This window comes from Lathamus discolor, chromosome 14, assembly GCF_037157495.1.
Source record: "Lathamus discolor isolate bLatDis1 chromosome 14, bLatDis1.hap1, whole genome shotgun sequence".
NCBI lineage: Eukaryota > Metazoa > Chordata > Aves > Psittaciformes > Psittacidae > Lathamus > Lathamus discolor.
Genome location: NC_088897.1, coordinates 8,505,317 through 8,532,696, shown reverse-complemented (window position 1 = coordinate 8,532,696; position 27,380 = coordinate 8,505,317). Strand labels below are relative to the sequence as shown.

Here is a 27,380-nt window from a genome sequence, read left to right as displayed (position 1 = left end):
AAAAGGAAGCCCGATGAAGAGGAAGAGGAAGGCCCGGTACACAGAAGCAGGCACGCACACCGGCCTCCCGGACCACTTTTATTAGTTCAAGGGTGACACTGGAAAGCAGCGCTAGTTCCGGGGTGCAGCCGCACACGACACTGACTCCATCAATACGTGATTCAAAATCATCATTGAACCTGAACTGAAAAGCTCAAATGATAAAACTCACAGTGATTTTTCCTGCTTAAACTCAGAACACCCACTGCAGGCACTGACACGCCTCGGTGGCTGCCAGCACTGCTGGTTTTCCTGCTTTTTCTCTGCTAAACACACAAGGTTTTCACGGAGAAAGATGACAAACCAGACAGCACACCTGATGCAGACAGTACCATAATTACCCCCTGCATTCCAAGCCCTTATTCCACTCGCAAAAGCAGAGTGACTTCATTCTAATGGAATAAACCCAAAACTGTTATTTCCAAAGGCAATTTCTCATCAAAAGCCAATTGCAAACCCACAATGTGCTTAATTCAAGTCACCTCATGGTGCCTCTGCAGACAGCACTGTGCTGCCTCACACCCCAGAGCACAGCCCCAGCTCCTGCCCAGCACATGGAAGGCTCCTTGGTAAGGGGTGGAAACCACCACATCAATAACGTGACCCCTGACTATTTCACCTCGAAAGCTGGGGAAACGTCTTGGAATGAAAACAAAGTTTGCTCCAGACTATAATGTTCATGTGACTTAGTGGGTTATTTTGCTGTTCACAGCAAACAGGCCCAGGCTGTGACAGCTGAACTGCTCCAGTTCCCCGTACCCAGCCCTTCCATCAGCCCCATACTTCACTACCAAAGCAGGGTAACTGCAACACCCACAGCCTCCTGAAAAATCCCTTCTCTAACCAGCAAATCCAGGACAACTAAAGCCAGTTAGTTAAGAGAATTTGGTCATCAGTCAAGGACTCTCTTTTTCAAGTATAATAACACAGAAGTGTGAGGTTTTCCCATCAATGGAGGACCAGTTTTGGAAGCCATGGGCTAAACCTTCTACCTGCTCTGCAGCCTGACCATTCTGAAGGATAAACATGCTTGAAAGGAGAGAGCAGCAGGAAAAGACAAAAGCTTAAATCAAACAAATCAACCAGTGTGGGACACAAAGGCACCCCCTTACTGGAAGGGATAATGCAACATGGTACATGGGATTGGCATATTTCTCTTTGATGAAAACCACAGCAGGAAGGAGCCGTCCAGCCTCTCCTCCAGCTAAGCAGCAGCCTTCTTCATATTGTGCGCAGCAAACCACTTGTCACTGTTGTCTGACGCCATGGCCTGTGTGAAGGAAAGTGTTTACATGTTCAGAACCAGGGCTGAGCTGCTGCTCACACTCATCAGCCTGCCCCACACCCCAGAATGACCACAAGGACACTTTCTGATCAGGAGGAAAGCTGCTAGCATGGAAAACAGACACTGAAAATCAACCACATGAGCTGGTAAAATGAGCAAGCCAGGGCAGTTTAAACACAGCCTTCCCACAGAGCTCACACTCCATACCAGAGCCCCTCTGCTGCAGGGGCACATGGAGGTGCACTGGCATTACAGCAGCTCATCATCCCCTGCAGTAACTTACATGAAAGTGTTGGTGACACAACACCACCCGGCTGCCCCAAGAGGGAGGCTGGAAAACTCCATCCAGGAGTTTTGAAAGTGAAGTTTCAAAACTGATTTGTTTTCCTTAGCAAGATTATGATTTACTTCTCAGAAAAACTCCACATGGAATGAAAATTAGATTCTACAGGTCAATGATCAGGAGGAAAATGGATGTGCAGACAGCATTACTTACATCATCCAACAGTTTGGCACCGTTAGGGTCCACCTTGGACAGATCTCTAAACGCTTCATCTCCCACAAAGCAGATCTCGTGGCCATCCTAAACCAAATGCAAGAGCAGGTAAGTTAGACAAATGACAGGAAGAAATTCTAATCTAATTCAACTGCTACTTCCAATACTACTCACAGGATCGGCCAAAATAACCACTTGCACTGTGGCTTTGCCAGGTGTGTCCAAGCTGACCAGAGGTGTTAGAATTTTCTGATTCTCCTTTTTCATCAACGCTTCGATCTTTGGCAACTTGAACAGAAAACAGACAAAAGTCAGCCCTAGTCAGGTGAAGATCAGATGTACTCAGACTGTTCCCATTTACAGCTCCCCATTACCCATAGCTCTGCTGCATTCCCACTGTGAAGAACATAAATATCTGCCCAGTATTATTTTATTCACAGCTGAGGTATTTGCCAACACTAGAAATTAACTTCCCACCATCCAGCTCTGGGCAATGCAAGGTGGGGAGAGAAATGTGGTTGTTACCTCTTCCTTTGCACAGGAGAAGGCGATGCGCCCAAATGCTGTCCCGTGATCCACCACTCCTCCAACAGCCTTCAGCTCCAGCTTACACTGACAGAGGCAAAAAGCAAACCTGACTTGCAAGGGCACTGCTCTCCACGCTACATTCACTCCAGCTTTTCAGTCATGTGGGTGGTTTCAAAATCACCCATAGACATATTTCTCAACAAGACGGAACTACTTAAAAAATGCCATTGACTGTACATAAGCTTTAATTAAAGTACACAGAATTAAGTGCACAGTTGCTTTAATTAAAACCTTTTTTTGCCTTTAAGACTTTGTTCTCACAAAATAAGAGGTTGAGAGGTTTGTATGATGAGATGTAACTCTTAGAGATCAGAAGTGGAAAGCTTTCCAAGGACTAACCTGGTTATCTGCATAGCCCAGCAAAGCCCTTTGCTTTTCTTCATCGTTCTCATAGATCTTCATCTCAAGCAAATTAGACCAGTAATTAACAGACTTCTGGAGATTGGAGACACCCAAGGTCACCTTCATCACAGGATCTTGAAGAATGAAATCATTTGAAATTGGTTACAAGTATATTGTGTTTTAAATGCACAGTTTTACAGTCTTCAGAAGTAAGGTAGAGAGAACAAAAGCATGTCTGCTTTGTAAAACACTGTCAACACAAATGCACAGCCCAGTTTAATAGCCCACTCATAAATCTCTCGAACACAAGAAAGAACAAGTGTCTATGTTTCACCTTTCTTGAGCTGTTCCTTATCTTCCAAGTAGAACTTGTATCCCCCTGGGGCTTCAGTTTCAAAAAGACCAGTGGTGACTTCTCTGATGGGCCACCCCATCTTCTTAGCATTGCTTACAGCCTGGCTGGACGCAAGCGTTATGCCCTAGTGAGAACAGAACACAAAGTTCACAGAGCGGATGCTGACCAAATCCTGTCTTTTAACAATCAGCCTCTACAAATGACTAGAAACAAACTGGAAAATACACTTTTTATAACAGATGGACCATACAATCTCCTGAGAGCCAAATATCTTGCTCCTAGAAAATACACTTAACCTTGTTCTACATCCCATTATATTTGGAATGCATTCATTTGCCCTTCTTTCCCATCAAAGGGAAATGAAAAGCAAAAGGAATTTAAAACTCTGACTCAACACATTGTACAGAAGCAGAAAATCGGGATCCTAACTGTTCTGCTAGGTTAGGCAGACATCCATGGCTCCAAGTGGCCATTCCCTGGCACCCCACAGGCTGGAGGAAGAATATTAATTAACTATGGGGAAACAACGAGCGAACACATTTCATGTATTCATACATGAAACATGAGATCTTCGTTGGCTCAACAAGTAAATAATGAAGAAATAACTAATAACAAATAAAAGAGTGCTTTCCTACAGCAAGATCCTTCTTAGCTAACCATTCCACGTTGGCAGCAAATACCAGCTGTCCTACACACACAGCAGCTAAGAGCGGGGGCTTAAGGAAGCATTTCCTGGATCCTAAGGGAGAACAAAGCTGCTCTAGTTTCTGGTATAACCTATATGTCAAACAGACTCCTAACTGTAAAAGTAAACTCTTATAAGAAGAAAGGTCTTGCTGCTAAGTGCGGTACTCACCAGAAAGTCGTTGCCCAGGCGGTATTCTCCAATTCCATAATTGTAAGTCAATTCTGCAACAAAGTGGCTGTCTTCTGGCCCATAGCCCACCATTGTTTTGCTCCATTTTCCATCATAAGGGCTGGAACATCCATATTGAATTGTCATGAGTGTTGGAAATAAACCTCAAGAACTGAAGTACTGGTGTTTCAAGGAAGAACTGCATTTCTAGAGTAATCAAATGGTACAGGTAACGCAGTAGCCTCCCACCAAGTAGGATCTGATACCTGTGAAGAGTTCTGCTCCCAGCTCAGTACACAGCAGACAGGCACTTCCCAGTCAACACCTTTGACCTCTGCCTGTAGTTCATGACTGTACAAGAAAAGCAATTCTACCTCCTTTCAAGTGGCTCACGTTTTAAGAGCACAAGCTGCTCATTAACTGGAGTTATATCAGCACTGCCTCATTAACAAAAGTAAGAGGTTAGGCACCAGGCTGTAACATTTCTTTCATCATTCTATGATTCTATGGGGAGTAAAATCATAGAACCACAGAATTGTTTGGGTTGGAAGGGACCTTAAAGCTCATCCAGTTCCAGCCCCCTGCCACAGGCAGGGACACCTTCCACTGGAGCAGCTTGCTCCAAGCCCCTGTGTCCAACCTGGCCTTGAGCACTGCCAGGGATGGGGCAGCCACAGCTTCTCTGGGCACCCTGTGCCAGCGCCTCAGCACCCTCACAGGGAAGAGCTTCTGTCTTATATCTAACCTGACCTTCCTTTGTTTGAACCCATCACCCCTTGTCCTATTGCTACAGTCCCTGATGGTCCCTCTCCAGCGTCCTTGTACTTAACAAACCCCACAACAACAGCCCAACAAAGCCCCTGTGTAACAGGCGAAGCAACGATACACAGCAGGTCTTTATGGGCAGCAACGGGCCGGGAAGGGGCTGCGGGCACTCACCCGTTGCAGCTGGCTTTGCAGCCCTCCTCGAACTCCTCATGCCTCAGCACCTGCCGGATTAGGCGAGGAAAGGCTCAGCGGGGGCGCGCCGCTTCCCTCCCTCCCCCTTTCACCTCACGGTTGTCAGCGGGCAGAGCTGGCGGCCCCGGGACACAGAGGGCGAGGGCCGGAGGAGCCGGGGGCCGCACTCCCGGGGCTGAGCGGGTGCGAAGGGCGGGTACGACCCGCTGAACGCTCCGCCCTCCCCTCAGGGCCCGGGGCGGCTCCGGTGGGTGACACCGACCCCCCCCTTCCTGAGGGCCGCTGCTGCGGGTGACACCGACCGGACCCCCCCCCTCCCTGAGGGCCGCTGCTGCGGGTGACACCGACCGGACTCCCCCCCCGTCCCGGTTCCCCGCCGCGGTCGCGCTCACGCTCATGCCCAGCAGCTCCCGGTAGAACCGCGCGCTCCGGGGCCGGTCGCCCACTTTGAACACGAAGTGCAGCGCCCGCCGGCACCCCATGGCGGTGACGTCACTCCGCGGGCGCCCGTCGCGCAGCGGTGACGGCGCAAGATGGCGGCGCTGGGGAGGCTGGCGCCAGGCCTGTGCCGGTCGCTGCTGAGGCCCGGCGGGCCCCGGGAGGCGGCTGCAGTGGGGCGGCGCGGGGTGCGGGCGCTGCGCAGGAGCCCCGTGCGGGTGCTGCCGCCGCGGAGGGAGCGGGGCGCGGCGGAGGAGAAGCAGCCGAGCCCCAAGAAGCCTCCGCCGCCGCCTCCAGCGGTGGAGCTGAGCTCGGCCGGGCCGGGGCTGTGGTACGAGAAGGCGGCGCCCGGTGACAGGAGACTGGGGTGAGGCGCGGCCCGCGGGCGGCAGCGGGGTGGGCTCGGGGCTGCCGGTACCGGGGGCTTCGGAGCGAAGCCCCCTAAGGCGTCAGCAGCCCTTTTCCGTGGGTAACTTCTCCGCAGGAAAGTGGTGACTATCACCAAGTCGAAGAAGTTCCGGGACCACCACGGGAAGGTTCTGCTGGAGGGTCACAGGCTGATCAAGGACGCCCTGGAGGCAGGAGCTGTGCCGCGTACCCTCTTCTTCAGCACCATGAGGCACCTGAAGGAGCTGCCCGAGGCCAAGCTGAAGCAAGCCAGCTTAGTTAAGGTGAAGTTTGAAGACATTAAGAGCTGGTCTGACCTTGTAACTCCTCAGGGGCTGATAGGTAAGTTGCTTTGGAAATGGTCACAACACTGCTCAAAGGGAAACGTATTTAAGTGGATAATGACTCTGCCGTCACAGCCTTCCCCTGGGTGTGCTGGCAGTCTGGCCAGAGGGATGCGATTTGGGAGAATTCCCGTTCCTAGGATGCACTGAAGGCGCTACCACTCGGTTTTAATGGCATGTCGCTTTAGCTCTGCTAGGAAATAGTTCTCCTTCCAAAGTGTCAGACTTCCCAAACTTCTTTTGAGCCATGCTTTTCCTCCTGCTTCCTCCAGCACATCCTTAGTGGGATTTGGGGCAACTAAACCAGAGACAGCCCTCTCCTTGGGAAGGGTTAGCCAGAAGCCTGTCACCACTTTGTCTCCTCAGGGATCTTTTCCAAGCCTGACCATACCAAGATGTCCTACCCCGCTGCTCAGCTGACCAGCTCCTTGCCACTGCTCCTCATCTGCGACAATATCCGAGATCCAGGAAACCTGGGGACTATTCTGAGATCTGCAGCAGGAGCAGGCTGTGAGAAGGTGCTGCTCACCGAAGGTAAGAGCCTTTCCCTGGGGGGAAAAAAAGTGCAGTTTGAGAAATTTTGGGGGTATGGCAGGGAATTAGAGATGCTTGAAGATGTTGTTCCCAAGAGTTTGTAAGCAGTGCCTGGCACAGAGAGGATTTGCTGTGGGAAGCTGAATCTGATCTTTGTGGGATTCAGTGTCACCATTTTCCCTGCTTCCATCTCAGGCTGTGTGGATCCCTGGGAGCCAAAGGTGCTCCGGGCAGGCATGGGGGCTCACTTCCGACTGCCCATCATCGCCAACCTGGACTGGGAATCTGTTCCCAGCAACCTTCCTGCTGGCATCCAGGTCTGCGTGGCCGACAACAAAGACCCGAGAGGAGCTGATGGGGCTGGCTCTGCTCCTGGCAGCCTGAAGGCTCCTGTGAAATCCAAACCCAAAGCTGCTCCTGAGCATGAGGATGAAGAGGGAGAGGAGGGTGTCCGCATCCCAGAGCTGCCTGCACAGTATTACTATGAGAACTGGACACAGACTCCAGTGGCAGTGGTGATCGGTGGAGAGACCCACGGTGTGAGTCCCGACGCACTTCACCTCGCAGCCAGCACGGGCGGGAAGAGACTGGTTATTCCTGTGGTGCCAGGCGTGGACAGCTTGAACTCTGCTATTGCTGCTGCCATTGTGCTGTTTGAGGGGAAGAGACAGCTGCTGCAGAGGCACAAGCAGGAAGATGAAAGGCAGAAGTTCCCTGTAGTGGGCTGAACTGAGGTTTGGGTGCTGAAGAAGCTTCTCTTCCCTTTGGTGCGCTGTAGAGTTAATAAAAGAGCAGCTCGGGCTGTTTGTTTTGCAGTAAACGAGTGTTGAACAGCTCTGGCAGTGTTGGAGCTGCGCCTGGCTGAGTGTCAGGCTTCCGGGCGAGCCTTCGGGCGCTGCGGCCGCACGGGGATGCTAGTGAGAAAGGAAAGGCCGGCAGGAACTCTCGCCTGCCGCAGCCAGCTCCTGGCTTCTCGCATCCAGCAGATCTGAAGAGGCCTCAGGTCCCCTCACCGCAGGGTCAGGGCACAGCTGCCACAGTGGCATTTGTGCTGGCCCGGTCAGGCTGCTGGTGATAGCCCGTGTCCTTCCTGTGCTGTGTGGCCTGGCTGTTGGGTTTGGGGTCAGAAAGGCCAAATCACAGCCACCTGAATGGCTCCTGCCGGTGCTCAGCCAAACCCTGAGCTCTAACAAGTGATAAGAGCAGCACACCAGCCCTGCCAAGGGTGACTGCTGTATGCCAGGCTGGCTGCAGGGTGGGGTCTGTGCTCTAGGAGCTGGGCCTCAGCATGGATGAATAAGGAATGAGGGAGGGGAAAGGTGGAAAAGGAGCTGCAGGCACTGCTACTCAGTTGCTGTCCCTCAGGTAAGAAGCACTGGTTACAGGGAAAGGAGACCCCAAAGCCTGACTGTGCCTCCCCAGGGCCAACAACTCTGCTTACAACAACCAACCTCCATGGATCTGGGATGTGCCGTGCAACCCCAGTCATGCTGGAAGCTCCTGTGTTGTACCATACTCTGTGCATTGCTGGCAAGCTCCATGTTGACAGACAGCTACTGTGACAGCACTGACTTCTATCTGGCTTGCTGTGCAGTTAAACATGCCAGCTGCTCAACCAGCTGCTTAGCACCAGCCCCTCAAAAATCTCCAGTAAAGGGAATAGGAGTTAATTTAGGGGTAATTTAGGGTAAGTTGTGGCAGCCAAGTATTGCAGCCCAATGCCCAGGAAGGTGCAGCAAGCTGCAGTTTCCTAATGCAGCCTGACCAGCTCCTGCCCCAGCCACACACAGCCCCCTCCAGTTCCTTCTGCCCTGTCTGGCTCAGGAACCAGTGGGCCAGGCAGCATGGCTGCTTCTCCAAGCACTCACCAGTCAATCGCTGCCAAATGCAGGAACCTCTGCAACGTGCAAAACGCAGGGAGGATTTACATGGTTCCTGCCTCGCTGAGCTGGCGGCTTTCCTCAGCTCCTGCCCAGGTGGGTTGCTGTAGCAGCAATAAAAGGGGAGAGGCTGTGATCCTGCCCCCGCTGACTGACGAGCTGGAAGGGAAAAGCAGTGACTTGCACAACACCCGCTGTTCACCACACACCTCCGGGATGCTGCAGGAACCATCACAGCCACCACCGCGTCCCTCTCCCTGACAGCAGGACATGGCAATCGGCACCTCTGGGGACAAGGTTGTTGTAACAGTTTTATTACAAAGTTCCAATCACCATGTACAGTTTTTACAATGTCACTTTGGGGGGCTCGGCTGTGCTGCTTGGGTTAAGGGAGGGATTTTTTTTGTTGTTGGGTTTTTTTTGGTTACTTTTTAAACAACAGCACCATTAACATTGAGTTTCGGACACACCTACGAAAAACAGCTCAATCAACTAACATAGAGAGGAGAAGACAATTCATACAAGAGAAAGGGGCGACAAGGGGATGGGGAAAGCACAAGGGAGAGACTAGAGAAGGGAGGGCAGCCCGGTGGTGGTCCTCCTCCTGGCTCAGAAAGGGAGGGATGGAATATCACCCATTGCAGGCGGGTGGACCCTGACACACACAGCCAGTGCCACCTAAGGCTGTCGGTGCTTGGGGTGGGAGGTGAGAAATCCACCAGGAAAGGTCTCATCCCCCAGGAGGAAGAGCTCGGCTGTGCCGTGGTCTTTCAGAGGTTGTCAGCAGTTAAGACTTTGTCTTCGCCTCGTCAGGGCACTTGCATGGGAAAGGACGGGTCAGGGGCAAAGGGGACAGTTTCCTTATTGCTTCCTTGAAGTCACTGGGTCAGCAGGGGTGATAGGAAAGGAAAGAAGGGGGAGAAGGACAAGAAAAGAGCCCCAAGAACCCCATCCACTGCCTGATGCATATGTTGGGAAGAACACCATGCAAAAAGATTTGCCTGCTAGCTAGTGCCATGTATAAAATAACAATAACAGTTCTGGCCTGGTTATTAGAGAATATATCACCATGAAGCACAAGCAAGTCTCCAAACGCCAACAACTCCCTGCTGAAAGTGCATCTCAAGGAGTTTGCTTAGGAGAAGGATTCACTGCGTAAAACAAGGCACCACAAGAAGGTTGGATACTGGGTCAGGCGTGAGGACACGCTGGAGAATCCACAAGTGGCGGAAGAGACCGAGTTTTAAATAACGTCTTTTGGCACAGAAGCCCCCTTAGATGGGTTCAGGTTTTAGCTTGTCTGCTAGAAAGTCGCTGACGAAGGCTTCCACGATTTCAGGTGTGATCTCCTCCACATCCATCACATACTTGGCTCGGGCTGACATGTCCAGGATGGTGAGCAGGGGTGCAGCTTCGGGCAGGTTGGTGTAATCCCGCAGGGAGTCTGTCATATCATCCTGGAGGCCAAAACAAGAGGGAGAGAGAAGTGATCAGCAGAGGCAGAACACCAGGAGCAGTTTACTGCTCCCACACCATGGTCCAGCCCACAGGTATCTTCCCAAGGGACTGGGCCTCGCACCAACACTGCAGTACCATGAGCACAGCACCACCTTGCTGCCTGCAGACTGCATCAAACCCAGACTGGGCTGATTTATCCCACACTGGGATGGGACCAGGCATTCCTCCAACCCTTACTGTGCAGGGTGCAGCTCCCAGCACCCACAGACTGACCCACTGCCCAAGGCTACTCTGGAGCTTCTGGGGCAGGAGCGATTTCAGCATCCGCAGCTCAGGAGCTGGGGACAAGTGCTCAGTGTAGGGACTGGCCAGCCCCTGCTAGCACAGCCACAACCCTGCTGCTCACAAGGGGCAGATGCCGAAGGGACCTGTGTGCACGGAGCAAACCAGAACATGTGAATGGGACAGGCCTGTGCTTTGAGCCAACACTGAGACCCCAACAGCAGGTCCAAGTGTCTGAGGGCGCACACTAAAGCCACAGAGCTCCCCAACAGCACACTGAGCCCCCCTTAGCCAGGCACAGCACCTCTAGGTGAAGGTAAGAATTTGTCTCTGCCAAGGCTGTGCAATGCAAAAGCTGGCACTGGGGCAATTCATCTCCTGCTCCCAGCCAAGCCCATGATGCACAACATCCGAAACAAGGCATTCCCTTTTCCAAGGGCAATAATGGGAATGAATCAATCCGGTGAGCGGCTGGGGGCTCTGCGGCACACGGCAGCCGCCACGGTAACTCCTGTCGCGCCTCCCCTTCCATTGCAGAGGTTTCTGGCGCAGTCGGACCACGTGGCAGGGAAGGGCGAGCAGGGCTGGGACCACTGCCTAGGGACTGGGGTGCTCGGCCACCCCCCCACCCTTCCCGCCTCCCAGCCAAGGTGTCAGGATGCCTTTTTCTTTATCTAAATCACTGCTAAGGGACCAAAACCCATTTTTAATCAATGCAAAACCAGCCCAGACAGCACTGGGAGAGGAATGGGAGGCGCCTACTCCATCCATGGCCAGGCTGCTTTTGTGCATGGGGGCCGGCAGAGACCTGGGGCCAGTGCTCCCAGCTATTGAGGTGACGGATGAATGGGACGTGCCGGACGCTCCCCATTCTTCGGCCTGGCTGCCACAGGGACGTCGGGAGCTGGATGAATAGCAGCAATGTTTCAGCTACAGCCAGTGAGCAGGAGGAAAATGCTTTGCAGGCTCTGGGGGAGGGGGGGCAGCTCCTAGACCCTCCCAAAATAGCCTTTCCAACAAGGGGCTTATTCAGGGCTGTGGGGCTGAGCTGGGATGCTCGGAGACCCGTTACGGTGGTGGGAGAGGGAATGCCTGCTCAGAAGGGGCTGATGGGACTGTGGCAGGCGGTGGCGGGGGCTCCCTGGCAGGGGGGACGCAGGGTGCAGTGATGGGGACCCTTTTGTGCGCAGGGCGGCTCCGGGTGGCCCTGCTTGCAGCACACTGCGGCTGTGACGTGAGTGTGGAGGGACGGATGGAGCAGGCGCATGGCTCTGCAGTGGTTGCCACCTGCCCAGGCCCTGAGCAGCGCCTCAGGAGGAAAACTGCAGGCCTGGGGAGGGGCTGAAAGCTCTTCTGACCCTTACACCAAACCCTCCTTATTTGCAAGACCAGCAAAAGTGCCTGTGCAGGGCAAAGGGAGACATAAAGCCCTCCTTTCCTATTTTCTATTTTCTGTGGCATCTCCTTGCCTGGGAGCACTGCAGCCTCACATGACCCAAACACCATCCCAGCCACCAACAGCACGGCCAGCTCAGGAAACAGCCTGGAGCTGAGATGCTTGTGGTGCGATGAGCACAGCCCTGTGCTGCCCTCCTGCTCCCTGCACGGCTCCTGCCCGGCATCATTCACACAGCATAGAAACAGGCCCAGCCTGTGGGACTGGGGCTGCCTCCCGCAGGCACCCCTTATGCAAGAGGCTGGGGCACCAGTCCCTGCCCTCTTCCCACGGTGGGAATGCAGGCAGCAGCACCTGGGCAAGGAGGGTAGCACAGGCTGGGCCCAGCTGAAACCCAAACCCTGGCTGCTCTCCACCTGCCCAGCTCACTTCCCTGCTCACACAGCCTCAGGGTTCGAGGGCAGCGCAGCTCCCTCTGTCATCCTCAGCTCTGCTCTGCCCACCCCCAGCAGCTCCCTTGCCTGCCGTCAGGCTTTTCCACCTCTGAGCAAACGCTGGGCTGGGACCCCTTTGCCAGAAGTAACATTCAGCAACAAGAGCAAGGGACGGAGCCAGGACTTAGGTCTGGTTTTGCCCCACATACCCTGACTAGCTGCAGTAGCTCCATGCCTCAGTTTACCCACCTGATCAATGGCAACTGCAGTACCCAACCCAGCTCAGTCCTTGTATGAAGACACAGCAGTTTACAGCCTTGTGCTCTCCTCTTGCTTACCTCGCCTGCCACAAAGAAGAGCAATGGTGCCTCCTCCTCTTTGGCTTTGTACTTGGCAATGATTTTCTCAGCTATGGGTTGAATCAGTTGTTTTGCTGCATCCGACTCTCCATCATCCTCTGAATCTGCAGGACACAAAGGTGGGGAGACAAACAAAAGAGGCAAGGCAAAAAAGAGATTAGGATCAAACGCATGCAAACGGGCCGGGTGCTGGCAGCTCTATCCCACAGCACCACCGCACAGGAAACCGGAGCCCGGATGCACAGCACAAACTTCAAAGCCACACAGCTCTGTAGCAATTAGGGAGCAGCTGAAATGTGCTTTTCATGTGAGACAGGGAGACATGTAACAGGGAAAAGAGCAGCTCCTGCTGCCCAAATACTTCCCTGCTCACTCCCTGGTGCTGTTGCTGAAGTGCAGGGACAAACAGGCACAAAAGAAGCCGCTTTGCAGTTTGAGAAGTCAGCATGTTTTGAAGACCAAATGAAGGCGCTGATCTGAGGCTGCCTGCCACCCCTGCCCGCCACCCACCATCCCTCCGCCTTGGGACCACTGCTCAGCAGCTTTTCTGCTTGAGTCTCTGCCGCAGCAGCACTGTGAAGGCGGCTTTGATTTGACAGAGGTAGAGTAGAAAGAGATGGCAACATCAATCAAACGCCAGCCACCACTGAAGTTCAAATACTGAGCTGGAAAGAGGAGAGACTGCGTCCTTGAGCAGCATCGAGATGAAACGATTTCAATTTGGGGACAAGTTTTAGCATTTAAAAAACAAGGAAGATGGCAGAAGAGTGGCCTCTGGTCTCCTCGTGCATGCAGCTCATGCAGCTCTTGTGGTCCGAGATGTAACCACCCGACACAACCGGTCAGCCCCCCAGCTGAGACAGGCAATGCCTGTGCTCAAAGCATTCTCTGGCCTTGCTCCACACACCCCTGTCCTCTCTGGCTTCTCCAAGCAAAGTAGAAGATGCCAGGGACACTGCACACTGGATTTCAGGGTCTGTCCTGCGTTCATGACAGTGATGAATACATATGGTTATGGGAAGCCTGCAGGGATTGATTTTTCTATGAACAACTGCTGCTGGCGACACTCCAGGCAGCCCTGCAGACTCTGGCTAACCTAGCCCTAACCTCTCTGGGGAAGGATGTACATCAGTCAGGATTTATTCACGACTGGCACTTGCTCAGCCTGCCTTCTCCTGCTCCAGTGCAGCACCAGCTTCACCTCTGCCCCAGCACATTGCCAAGCAGGCTTCACCAAGGCCATACTGAGCAAGAGCCATAGCCACTGACTGGATCGTGCTCTTCCAATGAGCAGTTTGCAGCAAGGTGATAGAAAAACTTTGCTCAGAGCAAGACAAAAATAACTCATTCTAGAGGCCTGCAGCGCCGGCCCCAATCAGTCACACTTGGCGTGGCCAACCGGTCCTTCCCGCGTGAGGAGAGGATTTTTGGCTCTGTGCTCACATCCTTTGCTGGGCTGTGCTGAATAAATAATCAGGGTCAAAAGGAAATCTGAAAAGGAAGAAGGGAAAGAGCAAGAGCTGTGTTATCAGCACTGCAGAGAAGGGTGTGCTGCTCACAAAGGGCATGTGAGGAAGCAGGACATGAGCCCTGCCCTGGGCCAGGGCCCTGTACAACACCAGCAGGCTCAGGGCAAGGGGGGCTTCTTCAGCAACCCCCACTGCAGCTCCACGGAGCGCTCCTGGCATAGCCACACTCCCCCAACAGCCCAGGACCCCTCGGCTTGCTCCCCGCGATGCTGTGCACACCCCTCTGCCATTCCCCGGGGCTCAGCCTGCAGCACAGCTCATCCTGGCCACAGCCTGATTTAACCGTCTGCTGCTGGCAGGGAAGCAATGAGGAACGAGCCAGCTGTGCTTGGGATGAGCTCTAGGCCTCTCTCCAGCTGCAGGGGAGCTTCATGTGTGGGGTAGCAGTGGAAGAGGGACAGGAACTTGGGGGAAAAGCCTGCCCTGTCTACAGCCAGCACCCCCCCAGGGGTAATAACCAAGGACCAGCAGAGTATGAAAGAGGCTCCTCTGGCTTTCACAGCCCCACTCAGCCTGAGCTATTCAAGGCCTGAGCTGTGGCTTCCAGCACAGAGCTGTAACCTCTCCCAGAGATGCTTCCTCTGCCTCCTCTGGAAAATGACACGTGCCTGAAGCCCCTGCTCCGGAAAGGCTCTTCCCATCTCCATCACCAGTGGCTGTGACAGCGTATTTCTTGTACTCTTGTACACCTACTCAGCGTTCCTCTCCACAGCCACCATCTTTGATATGGCCACTCCACTGCAAATCACTGCTCCTCAGTGAGCCCTGTGAGCTGCAGCAGCCCGTTTCTATGGTATGGGCAAGGTTCCAGGTCTGTCAGCCCCCTTGAATGGAACTCTGTGGGGACTGCTCTCTCCCCATGGCCTCTCTGGACACGTGAGCACACAGCACTGCTCTTGGTGATGGAAACGGGCTGATAGCCCTTCCTAAGGGTACTGTCACCACCAGAGGCAGGTTCTCAGCCCCATGGCCAGCTCTAGCTGAGCTGGCAGGTAGCCCAGTCCCATTCCTAAGCACAGGCTCTGCTTTCAAAGCAGAATGCTCCATACCTACAAAAAGAACGAGGCAGGGGCCCTCATTCAGCTGCACGGCGTTGGTGTCCGTCAGCTCCAGCACGGGTTTGGGGTGCCAGGGGAACTCGTGGCACTCGATGTCGTTCAGCACCTCCACCCGCCCCTGCCGCGTGATCACATCCCCCTTGGAGTCCAGGACGATGAGAGTCGGGATGCCTGTGGAGGAAGGAAAACAAGGTGAGATCAGCCAAAATGTGAACTGGCCAGTGACAGGGTGTGGGGAGAAAGGCCTTTTCCTATTGCCTCTGGCTCTGGCAGGAGCCCAGCAAGCAATGCTGCCTCTCTGCAGCTCAAGCAGAGCAGGAATCAGGGTCCCTGGATCCTGTTTCTGTCCTAGCAGAGCACTGTAATTCAGCAGCCAGAGCAGAAAGCTGAGACAGGCTCTGGCATTGCCTGCCTTTCCCTGCCCAAGTGTAGGCAGGGGTCACTGCCATGTGGTGCTGCCTGATGCAAACCCACCATACCATGCAGGGACCCTCCTCGGAAGCTCCCTCATGCCAAGTGCTAGACAAACGTGCCTCCTGTGCACAAGACAGAGCATCAGTGCCCCACAGACAGTGCCACTCCAGCACTGAGAAGTGGCTGCTGCTGGAAGAGCCTGGCCCCTGGCTCACAGGAACACACGCTAACCTTCTTGCAGGGTGTTCCACGGCAATGGCAGCCAGGAAGCAGGGTGTGTTCCTACCCAGAAGGAAGGCCATGTATTTTAGCAGCCACAAACTCCTCCATGAAACCCACACCTCTGCAGCGCGCAGAGCTGATCATCCAGCTGTTTCCAGAGCACAAGGATGCATCTCACAAGTCACGAACTATGGTGATTTAGTGCTCAGAGGCACGGATCACCCCTGGGAATGCCCAATACCCACATCTCTGCAAGTGGAGATGGAGCAGGATCATACACATTAATACCAGCAGACTTTGCCACATGGCTCACTGGGGACATCCAATGAGGTTCTGACCCTTGGGAAACAGCAGCATTTTGGCCCAAGCTATGGGTCTGGAAAGACCCACTATGAAGGAGAAGCCGTTATGAGGGAGGCAAACACACTTGCAGCAGAGGTTTAGCACTTGTCACCTATCAAATGTGGCTGGGCTGGCAATGGGGAAGGGCGGATACCAACTGGCGACTGTCCCATCTGAAAAGGCTTTCCAGGCACAGCTCATATTAGTGACTTCATCTGGAAAGCACATCATTCCTCTGTCATCAAGGAGACAAAGAAACATCCCACAAGGAAGGAAAAGGGGAGAAACTTTGGGATCAGGCCCCAGGAGACAAGGTGACCAGTGTGAGTGCCAGGCGTTGCTGTCTGCTTCTCACCTGCTTGCTACCCAGCATCTCCTCCTTTACCCAGCAACATACCCCAAGCCACAACCAGCAAACTGAGGCAACTCAAACCCTCCTGCCCTCACCCATAGGTTCACTTTAGAGCTTGCTCATCAGAAATACCCTGCAGAGCCATTCTCTGTGCAGGGGGAATCCAGCATGCTTGCCTCTACCAGACTCCTGGCACTGTGCTCCCATGTTTGTACAACAGTGGGTTACTCACAAGCCCTCTGAATTCTAGGCATTTCTCTAGGAAATACATGGCCATCTGTCTGTCCCACGCCTGCCTTGCAGGTCCAGGCAGCCACATTCCCCTCATTCCAGCTGCTCACATTCCTGCCGACACTGCGTGCTGGGGCTGCGAGCACCAGGCTGGTGCTGCAGCAGGGCAAGAACGCACCCAAAGGCTGGGCTTGCAAGTCCTAAGGGTATGCCAAGAAAACCATTTTGTGTCACAGAAAGGCTTATTCACTACCTGCTGGTATCAACATAGCTCTAGGGCAGGGATGGGTTAAACAGACTAGAAGGAATTGGGAAATCTCTCGCTGGCCCTACTCTTCAAGGCACAAAGAACTACTGAAGCCAGGAGAAGCAGCCAGTGATCAGCATCACACATGATTTGGATCTATATCCTAATTAAGGTTTCCAGCCCTGCCCCAAATACCTGCTTCTCCATCTCCAGACCTGCATTATACATGAGGGACAGGCTAGGAACATCGGTTCATCTCAGTATCCTGTCTAACCTGAACAATGCAGCGTACCAAAGCACAGATTTGAAATGAGCTTTGCTGATCTGGGAAACTCAAGGGCTCAGTTAGACACAGACTGCTGCAAGTGTGATTCCACCACTATCAGGGATTTCATTTACTATTCAAAACATTCCAACCTTACCAGATTGTGTGTGCAGAAACATGCACACCAAAGCACCCAGCCACTAAAACCTCCAACCGCAAATACAAAACTGACTCAGAAAACAAAGACTCTTTAAGATAATTCATCCTGGGTTTAGTATGCTCAGGAAATGTAAGTAACACATCAGAAAACTTGGGGCTGGGTTTTCAGCCTGTTAAGAGGTGAATGACATGTGCCAGGTCAATCCCTGCACCTTTTACCCTGCATCAGAGGTTTCTCACCAGCCACAAAGCTCTGGTTTCCTTTCTGGACTTGGCTGGCAAAGGCTGAGGCTGCCACAACCCATCTGCTCCTAGTTCCAAGGATCACCGCTGTGCCTCCTTCCTGCACATCCCTGGCTGAGACCCAGAGGTTAGAGGACAGAGCATTACCTGGCTCACAGCGGCATCCCATAGGATCATCCTTGTCTTCTGAAGCAAACCTTGTTACTGCTCCCCTAGCAAACACATGCTCTTTGGATGGGACACAGACCAGCCGGACCAGGGAAACTGTCCTTAACTTTATTCACACCTGCTAACCCCATTATTTCCCCCCCATCCCTTCTCATCCGAGCCACTATTTGTTATTTTAGTGCCTTTGGGGGCTTTGCTAATTGCCATGAGTCATAACACGAGAATTTACTTATCAAGAAGAATCACAGATAAGACACTCTGCAATGAATATTGTATTAGCTGGGATGGAAATTAGCATAGACGGGCTCAGTCTGATTTTATGCACTAGAAAATGGATTCAGCTCCCATGGGGCTAGCATTTTATGAAAACACAGGGGCCAAATGATTTGTTACTGAACCTGGCAATACATTTACATATTTATATATTAAACCCCATATCCGACATGGAAATCTCATCTGCATCAAGTCTGCTGGGGGAGTAATCAACACTGATGTAAAGCGAACCCTCAGAATACCCAGCTGCAGGATGGGTTTATTGCTCTTTCTTCACCTTTTCAGAAGAAAGCTCCACAAATCTGGTAGGAGAATCCTCTTGTAACAGTGACAACCAGGCTGCTCCCACCAGGCGGGCTGTGAGAGTGACCCTTGGGTGTCTGGGTTAAAGCACAGAGAAGAGGGGGAAACAACAGAATTTTGGAAGTTCCCCCAAGGGACTGCAAATCCCAAAGAGATGCAACAGAGTCCACAAGGAATATTCATGAATGGTCTCCTAAGATCACAGAATCTCAACCTGGTTTGGGTTGGAAGGGACCTTAAAGCTCAGCCAGTTCCAACCCCTGCCACAGGCAGGGACACCTTCCACTGGAGCAGCTTGCTCCAAGCCCCTGTGTCCAACCTGGCCTTGAGCACTGCCAGGGATGGGGCAGCCACAGCTTCTCTGGGCACCCTGTGCCAGCGCCTCAGCACCCTCACAGGGAACAGCTTCTGCCTAAGAGCTCATCTCAGTCTCCCCTCTGGCAGGTTAAAGCCATTCCCCTTGGCCTCTCCCTACAGGCCCTTGTTAAAACAAAAAAGTCCCTTTCCAGATTTCCTGTAGGCCCCAAGATAGGAATCAACCCTTGTTGTTGTGTATCCAAGCGTAAAATTTATGACTGCTCCCCATCTCACTGGAAGCAGACCTAACATCAGGGATTTCACCTAAGGCAGGATCATGCAGACCAGGAGCTGCCTGCACAACAGAGAATTATTTCTAAGCAGCCACGCCACAAGACACAGCTCTTTCTCAAGACAGTGCTGCACCTAGGAGCAATTTAATATAGGTGGGTACAGTACAGCCCACTGCCTGCACATGGGTTATGAATGGAGGCATTCAAGTAAACCCAAATAAAGGCCAATAACTCAACTTACATTTCATACCGAGTTTTTGAATGCTGTGGGGGCCAGCACAGGACTAAAACAACAAGAGATCTGACTCTCTTGCTGCTTTCCACCACTCAGCAACTTAAAGCAGTCAGGGAAGACAAGCGCTTCTGTTGTTTCAGCCTTCCAAATAACGTCAGAGAAACCACCCTATGTGCACCACCAGGATGGTAACCTGGATACTGAATGGGCTACACGCTCTCTCTGGTGCACAGGTACAGCACCAGAAAGGGGCTTCAACAATGCTTGGCAGCATCAGAGCCCTGCATCTGGGAAAAGGCAGATGAGATTATATGGATCTGATCTGACATTTAGGTGGATGATGAGCTGAGCCCAAGACATCCAGCCCTGTATGCAGAAACAGCTGGTGCAGCAGCCTGCTGCCAAAGCCTGACTGCTAACAGGCGAGCAACCCAAAGTCAGCACAGAGGATCCTGAGCTGCTGCCTGTGCAGGGGTCAGTGACAACTGGAGCCCGAAGGAGCAGCACAAGGGTTCACCCCCAGCCCTCTCTCTCATCTGTTGGTGCCCGGGCACCCTCCCCACATCACTCTGCTTCGCCTTGGACCATGATGGGGAAACAGAACCCAGCCCAGCCTTGCAAAGCCTGTGCAGCACCCAAGTACGAAGGGAGGTGGTGTGATAGCAATGTCTCCTGCACTGGTGCAAATTAGCCTGCCTCCACTTTTCAACATGACTTTGTGGGATCACAGTTCATCCTTGTGGAGAGATTACCACCCTACAGGAAAACCATCACAGACACGCAGAAAGTTTGCACTCAAACATGCCCAAATCCCAGGGTCAGAGTCTGTGGGAGAGCAGCTGAAACACGGGGGTAACATGGGAGCTATGTTGGCAGAGGAAGGGGTCAGAGTGCAGGGGAACAGCAAATATTTACATTTTCAGGTCAGCACAGAGTGAAGAAAGACGTTTAAGGAGCCAGCGGCTGGAGTTAGAGGGAAAGCTGTTGTCACTGTTTCCCTGGCTACAGCATGCCTGGTGCTCAACTATAGATGTCTGGACACCTTATTTACACGAAGTCCCAGTGAAACTGGCAGCAGTCCTGCAGCACTCAGCCGAAACCAGTTTGTGAGCAGGCCGGGAAAAGACGGATAAACTTGGAAAGCTCCTGCCTCATGGGAAGGTAATTAAGCAGCAAACGGATGGCTATTTAAAGCAGGCAAATGGTTATTCTTGGTTTAAGGTCAGGGAACAGAGATGAGCGAAAGCACCTGAGCTCATGCCAGAAAAGGTGTCTGGAAAGGACCCCAAGGAGGGATTATTTCTCCTGTCACTCTCCCCAGGCCCCCAGCCACCTATGGCAACACTCCTTCTTCCCTGCAGACCACACTAACACTCTGCCAGCCTGAACCCACCTGACCAATATTGCACAGAAACAGATGAGAAACAGGCACATTGCAGCAGGACCCTTTAACTGTACGTACAGACATAAGACCTCCTTGTGAGCTAGTCACCTTGCATGTTTCTGTGCTGCAGTTTGTCTCCTGCAGAAACAAGGTGCCAGCCCCCAGGAGGGCTGCTGTGCGCTTTTATCATCTTCACTACTCTTTGAAGCCACCCAGACAGACAAGAGTCTCTCCCCTGCCTCTACAAGCAGCCGGGGCTGCTGGAATTCTGGCACTGGCACGTACAGTAAAACCAAGGCCATGGTTTACATCAAAGACGCACTCTTCTGTAATTCATGTCACTAACATAAACCAGATGCCACCTTCCACAGCCTCTGCCGAGAACGATGGCCTGCCTTTGCATTACACAAAAGAGCAAGAAAATGAAATTTAAACCTTCAAGAAAGAGCAAAATAAATAAATCAGTAATTAGGCAAAAAACATCTAAGCCAAAAACAGCTTCCAAGTTTCCAGGAAGAATTAGGTTGTTTATGGAAGTCCTTTTTTCAACTAACAGCCTGCCTGGCAGGTGGTAGGAATGTGAGTTTGTGGAGAGCAGAAACATGAAGCGACTCTGCCTGGGGCACTGTGCTTTTGCTTTGCTGGGTTTTATTTTAGTTAAACAAGAGGAGGCATTACAAATATTCAACAGAAGGAGCAGAAAGGAGAGCTGTGTATCTGTGCAGCCCTTCCTACCTTGTATGCCATACAGTCGATTCAGGCGTGACCGTCTGGCTTCATCAGCGTATGGCACAGCTACCCAGGGCATCTCGCTGAAATACTGCTTGAAGGAGTCCTCTGACCTGTGCAAGGGAACAGTGCATGGGACCCAAGTGCCCCTCTGCCTGCCAGGCTCTCACTTCTCATTAAAAACCTGGCCTGCAAAGCCCTTTATCCCTTCCACCAAAGCCCACCGGTAAGGGCTGCTGGCAGACATAACCTGGAAGAGCCAGACCAAATTTGAAGCTGCCAGTTCCTCAGGAAGGAGGCCAGGGTGCATTTTTGCCTGATAAAACACTTCAAACTGTCCAAGGCATCTGAATGTCAACCTGTGGTGACAGCAGCAGCTCGAGCATCTTTCAGACCTCAGGCCCATGAACCACAGAGCTGCTCCACAGAGCCGGCTCTCACCCCACCCCTGCCCTTGATAAACCCTTCTTTGCATTTTGTCACTGGGCAGAGGACAAAGGACTCAGGCAGCCTTTCTGATACCAGAGCCAATCTGCTCTACACCAAATCAAATCTCCTCCTCAAATCGAACCAGCAATGCTCACAGCTTCCCAGCTTGGGGGCAGCCAGCTCTGCTTGCACAGGGTGTTAGCACCTCCTTACCTGTCTGCACTAACAAAGAGTATCTCAAACTTCTGGCCTGCCTCCTTGATTTTCCTGTAGGATTCCACCAGGACCCTTGTGAGGCTTCGGCACGGTGGGCACTGCAAAACACAACACATGCATGAAGACACCATCTGCTCCACAGGGCCAGACCCACATCCAGCAGCTCCAATGACCCAGTGACCATGCAAAGACAGATGGGACCTCATCTTTGCTGGAGTGCTGGACAGCAGCCCTGAATGTGGCTGAGGTTTATGGCCTCTAAGTTGCCAACAAAACCTCTTCCATTTTTAAAGTCTGACCACTCTTCCCCTTCTGAAGGGCCAGCTGAGGGTGAGAGGCCACTGCAATGCTGCAGCTTCTGCCAGAATGACCAGAGCATCTTAACTGCTTCAACACCCACCAGCCCAATGTCTTTACTTTCCCACACAGCTCTGCAGGGGCTATCCCCTGAGCACCCCTTAGCTCACTCCAACTGCTCTGCAAAGCACCTGCTACTCACCCAGTGTGCAGAGAAATAGACCCCAACATAAGAGCCCTCCAGGGCACTGCTGTCTAGCGTCTGGCCATTGTACCTTAGCAGAGGCCCAGCAACAACTTCACTGAAGGGTTTTGGCCCCCAGGGGAACTCCAGACCTGGGGAGGGGTTGGGATGGGGATGGAAAGAAAATGTGAAACAGCAACATGTACATGCAGCTTTTACAGTTTCAGAAAGTTCCACTGCAAGAAAAACATCCCAACTTCTGCAAAGACACAGGGGATCCTATCTGAGGAATCCCACTGGCGTTTATCCTCATCAAAGGGGGATGAAGAGCATCTCATCTGTCAGGCACTACCACTCCCCTGCCCCAAGCCACCTCCTTCTCACAGGGTGGCTGCACCTGAGCCCAAGTCGCAGCACCTTTGGCTTGATGAAGCCTGCACCGGTTTTGTGCCTGATGAGGCATCTTTTCCTTATCAACAGCATTTATTTTAATCACAGCAGGCAGGCAAGGTGGTGCGTGCTCAGGAATGCAGTCAGACTGTTTACCTTATACTGATACTAACCATGTATTTTTATATACATACTTATACTTATTTATAAACCTTTATGTACGCGTAAAAGATAGTTTATAGATATATTTTTATACATACATATATACACACATATAAACTCAACTTACACTAACCCTCTGCACCCCAAAGCAAGCATGTGTGTGTACACACAAACACATGCTTCAAATCATCTGCTGCCAGCTCCCAGAGCAATCAATCTATGCATTCAGCCAGAGAGGAGGAAGCATCACAGATGGCTCAGGCCACATCATGTACTTGCTGTACAGTTCCTGCCACCTGAATTAAAGACTTGGTCACCACGCTTAGTATCTACCACGTGAAGGAACATCAAGCCATTAATATGTGTGCATGGACAGACTACAGCAGCTGAATGATGGGTATGCAGGGTCCATGAATAAGGGCACGTATTTTGCTCTTTTTGGGTTTTGCAAATTGGAAGAAGATGGATTTAACATCAATTCCCAGCACACTAAACCTCAGAAATGGAGAACAGTAGCATTTTTCTGCTGCATTTGTAAATAATGGGAAATTCGTTATCCTAACTGAGTGTGATGTCAGTCATAAAGTCCCACTCACTATTCTGGAAGGATTCTGCTCCCAAGATATGGAATGTCTGGGCTCTGAATCTGTCTATCCATGTCCCTACATCAGGGAAATATCCATACTTAATGTTTCACTTAGTCTAAGTTTTTTTCATTACCACTCCAGACAAAAATCCCGGAGGGGAAATCCTTGCTCTTTTCAACAAGCAAAACCAAAACACAAGATCTGGCAGGAATGATGCAGAAAATCTTATGCTGACAATAATACAGTGCCTCAATTAAGTTAAGTATGACAATAGTTGTTTGTTTCCCTTCCCCCCTCCTCCGCCTCCAAGGCAAGTCAGAAGGAACTGAAATGAAGAGGCAGCTGTGTACCCATGCTTCTGTGGCACACAGGAGGTCCAAGTCTTACCTTCTGGGTCATCTCGGATGACCAGGAGGCCGTTCCTGCAAACCACCTTCCCGGTGGAGGCATCGATAAATATTAGGGAAGGAATGTTGGAGACTCTGTACTTGTTCCACAGCTTCAGCTGTAAAAGAGATTGGCAGGGGAGAGAAGAAAGGTAAACTTGGCAGCTCGAAGAGAATTTTGGAGTCTTAACATCTTTCAGACTAGAGGTCAGAGCTAAGCAATGAAACAGAGCTGGTGCTTTGGCAATGAGTGTGAAGGCATCTTTCAGAGCTGCAGGACCAGCGTGGACCTTCATCGCCCACCGAGACCCTCACCATCAATACCATCCCCTCAGTACCATGGGTGAGACCACTGCTTGTCTCACATCTCCTGCAGTGCCTGCAAGTGCAGGTAACGCTTCAACTCCTGCCACATTTGCCTCTTTGCAAGTGAAACAGGGATAATATTTACCATACTTTAAGGTCTTTCTTTAGAAGACACTGTAAGCACAAATACAATGCCACTCCTTTGAAGCAATTTGTAATGCTTCCCTGGCTGTTTCCTCCCCTCACATTTCAATGTTCATTAAATAAACCAGCAACCCCTGCCAAGACAGAGCCACACTGAAAACAAGGCCAACACACGGGGGTATGGTTCTTCTGCAACTGGGGTTTCCCAGGTTTGTTCCCAGGAGCTGATCGATGGGTTTAACATCAGTCTTGGGCCATGTAGCCCAGCTCATCCACCCTGCACTGCCCTTGCTGTAGGCAGAAGCCATACAGATGTGACTGCCACGTTTTGGGCATCCTGGTCTAGATGTTGCCTTCTGCTGGTCATCACATTTTGCAGCAAGCTCAGCTCCATGCAACACCAGCAACTGCGTGCTCTGTCACAAGCTCCTGGGTTGGCATTTCTCAGCACATGCTTCTGGCACAGGGTAATTTGGAGCTTAACCCATGCACAGAAGCTCACTGGGATGGAGAGGAACAAGACGACGGCAGCTGCTGGCACAGCCCGGCCTGCAGGTGTGGGCTGGCTGCAGCCAGAGGAGCCGGTCTCCCCACCATGCACAGAGGAGCTGCTGCAATCACCACATTGACTTACATTTCTCCAAGCATTTCAACCTAAACAGCCCAGCGATGAATTATCGAACCCTTAAACAAAAGCCAAACCATAGCCGAGAGCCAGAGGGGAAGGAAATGAATCACCAAGCTCTGCTCTGAAAAGCCCCTCGGGCTCCGGGTGTTTACAGCTCGCTCAGGTTTGAAGAACAAAACCCAGCCATAGGAGAAGGGCAGGAGGAGACCACCGAGAATCCCACCCAGCACCAGCATGGGTTCAAGCACAAGAGCTGGAGAAACCCACACACAACATGCTGTTGCTTCTATCAGTATCTCACACAGAAACTGGACTCAAAGTGTTTTTTCAGATGAAGAGGCCACAGCTCTGCAGACCACCATCCCTGATTTCCAAGTAGAGGCAATCCCATTTCCTGAATGGGAATGATCTGGGAACCAGGCAGAGGCAGGAATGGAATGCAATGTGCAGGTCTCACCAGAGAGCTAGCTGAGGGAGAAAGACACATTCACGTTCAGATTTTAATGCCACTCTATTATTAGGTATTTTTTCCAACACCTTTTCATAGAAGATAGATCTGGATGAGTGGCCTAGGTCAGCCTGCTTGCACAGGGTGTCAGCAAACACTCTGGGGTCTGAAGGAAAGCGCTACCACTGATCTAGCACTTTATTAACCTTCATCTCCTAGGACCTAGAGAGAGGCAAGGTTGTGTGTCCTGGCCACCAGCCTTCAATTTCCAATAGATGGATTTTTTGAGACAAGCCAACTCATTCACAATGCTAATTCACAAACCAAATGGCCTTGGGCATGAGAAGAAAAAATCAGAATTCATACTAAATGCAAACCAGCCCCCTCACAATGAGCACGTTCAAACCACAGAAGGTAAAATTCGTTTCTGTGAAGTTTAAAGGGTGGGGAAAAGCTCTTTATAAGGATCACAGGCATTTAAGAGGGTGTTGCAAACAATGAGGAAATTACAACTAGCAATTGGATCGTTCTCTTTAAATAGTTGCTTACATTACACTTCACTCTGCCAAGTTCTTTGTATACAGAAGCAGCTCCCTCGGGGCACCACGGCTGGTCCTGGCAGTTTTGCTTGGCTGGGGAAGCTGCAGGGTCTGCACTTCCGAGCCAAGAGGCTGCATCCACTCGCTGTGCTCAGAGGGATGCGCTGGGACACCCCAGGTAAGGGGTTAAGACCAAACCAAACCCATTGTCACTGGAAGCACTGGAGCAAGCAGTGCATGGCTGGCTCCAGGCAGTCTACAGTGTCCAGAACACATGGCAGCTCTTGCCATCAACTTGCCCTGGGTCTGCTCAGGACCTATAAGCATCAGGCCCATTGCGCCCAAACCAGAGACGGATCTTGGCTGCCCAGACATCCACTGTATGGGTAATCTGCAATCCAGATACTCCGTCCCCATGAAATGGAGGGCTGCCACTTCTAACTCATCATTGAGGGTCTGCAAGAGAACGCCTCCAGCAAGCATGAAGTTAGGCATGTATTGAAAGGCTGAAAAGCATCAAAAAAGGTCAACGTAACTGCTGCTGCTGCTGGGGGAGCACATCCATCACCAGGGGATGACTGAGAGTCATCCTCTGAGACTGGAACACAATGAGCATCGTATCATGCCCAGTCACACCTTGAAAAGAGAAAAAGCAATCAGAACTGCGAGGTTTTACCTTTCATCTATGCAAAAGCTGCAGCCACCACACACCACAACCCACCATCCCAGGGTATGCCGAATGTTTAAGAGCTCCATACTCGCTGAGCAACGCTTACTATTTACTATGCATTTGCTGCCTGGGTTATCACTGAAACCCACCATATGACACCAACAAGCAAACACGACAACGTCACGTAAGATGACTGGAACTGAGCTGTCATTTTAAGCCAGGGTATTAAAGGCTTGAACTGGAAATTAGTGGTCTCAATGCAGTAACCATGTTAATTTTGCTGTCTGTATCGGAAAGCACACGAATGTGCTGTTTCAAGTGGCTTCAGTTTGGTTTGATGATTCTCCTGTGTGCTAAGAAAGCTGAGGGGAATGAGAAACGCATGTGCTGCAGGACAAGTGCCAGGATCTACCACCATTCCCACTGCCCTGGCCCTCTTCAGCCAGACCTGGCTTTCCAAAGCCTGTCAGATGCTTCTGAGGGAAGCCTGATGGCTCCATTTGCTGCAGGTCTGACCTGAACAAGCAGAACCATGATAGGAAATGGGCTGGTTCATTTTAGCTGGGCTTTTTGAAAAAGATAGCTCACTACTGGATTCCCGCACCATGCCACTAATTTGCAGCTGAACTGCAGCTTCCAGCAAAGACATACGACCACCAAAAGCCTCTGGACCCAGGATGACATAACCTGTCCTGTGGCAAACTATTGCACCAGCTGGTTTTTCTCAGAGTAAATTGCCAAGGGTTTGTACACATGCAGGTTCTGGAAAGGAGGCAAGCTACTCCTGGAATCACAGGATGGGTTAGGTTGGAAACTC

At 51.8% G+C, this 27,380-nt stretch overlaps 3 protein-coding genes across 3 annotated transcripts in view; 1 reads left to right on the top strand and 2 right to left on the bottom strand.

Moving 5' to 3' along the window:
• Nucleotides 1-14: 14 nt before the first annotated feature.
• On the bottom strand, nucleotides 15-5,436 carry GLOD4 (glyoxalase domain containing 4). Its single transcript, XM_065694626.1, has 9 exons — nucleotides 5,314-5,436; nucleotides 4,901-4,950; nucleotides 3,962-4,082; nucleotides 3,085-3,229; nucleotides 2,748-2,884; nucleotides 2,346-2,432; nucleotides 1,995-2,108; nucleotides 1,821-1,907; nucleotides 15-1,309 (listed from the first exon to the last, which is right to left on the bottom strand). Exons 1-9 carry the CDS (start codon nucleotides 5,401-5,403, stop codon nucleotides 1,244-1,246), a joined length of 897 nt encoding a protein of 298 aa, XP_065550698.1. The 5' UTR covers nucleotides 5,404-5,436; the 3' UTR covers nucleotides 15-1,243.
• On the top strand, nucleotides 5,429-7,444 carry MRM3 (mitochondrial rRNA methyltransferase 3). Its single transcript, XM_065694625.1, has 4 exons — nucleotides 5,429-5,726; nucleotides 5,844-6,088; nucleotides 6,457-6,624; nucleotides 6,820-7,444. Exons 1-4 carry the CDS (start codon nucleotides 5,455-5,457, stop codon nucleotides 7,350-7,352), a joined length of 1,218 nt encoding a protein of 405 aa, XP_065550697.1. The 5' UTR covers nucleotides 5,429-5,454; the 3' UTR covers nucleotides 7,353-7,444.
• Nucleotides 7,445-8,797: 1,353 nt separating this feature from the next.
• The window catches only part of NXN (nucleoredoxin), a 51,143-nt gene continuing 32,560 nt past the window's right edge, over nucleotides 8,798-27,380 (bottom strand). The window contains exons 2-8 of the mRNA XM_065694624.1: nucleotides 23,830-23,947; nucleotides 22,322-22,455; nucleotides 21,820-21,920; nucleotides 21,184-21,290; nucleotides 15,012-15,191; nucleotides 12,413-12,537; nucleotides 8,798-9,961 (exon numbers count right to left, since the gene is read on the bottom strand). Of these exons, the coding sequence (XP_065550696.1) occupies nucleotides 9,779-9,961; nucleotides 12,413-12,537; nucleotides 15,012-15,191; nucleotides 21,184-21,290; nucleotides 21,820-21,920; nucleotides 22,322-22,455; nucleotides 23,830-23,947 (948 nt within the window). The 3' untranslated portion in view covers nucleotides 8,798-9,778. The remainder of the gene's footprint in view (nucleotides 9,962-12,412; nucleotides 12,538-15,011; nucleotides 15,192-21,183; nucleotides 21,291-21,819; nucleotides 21,921-22,321; nucleotides 22,456-23,829; nucleotides 23,948-27,380) is intronic.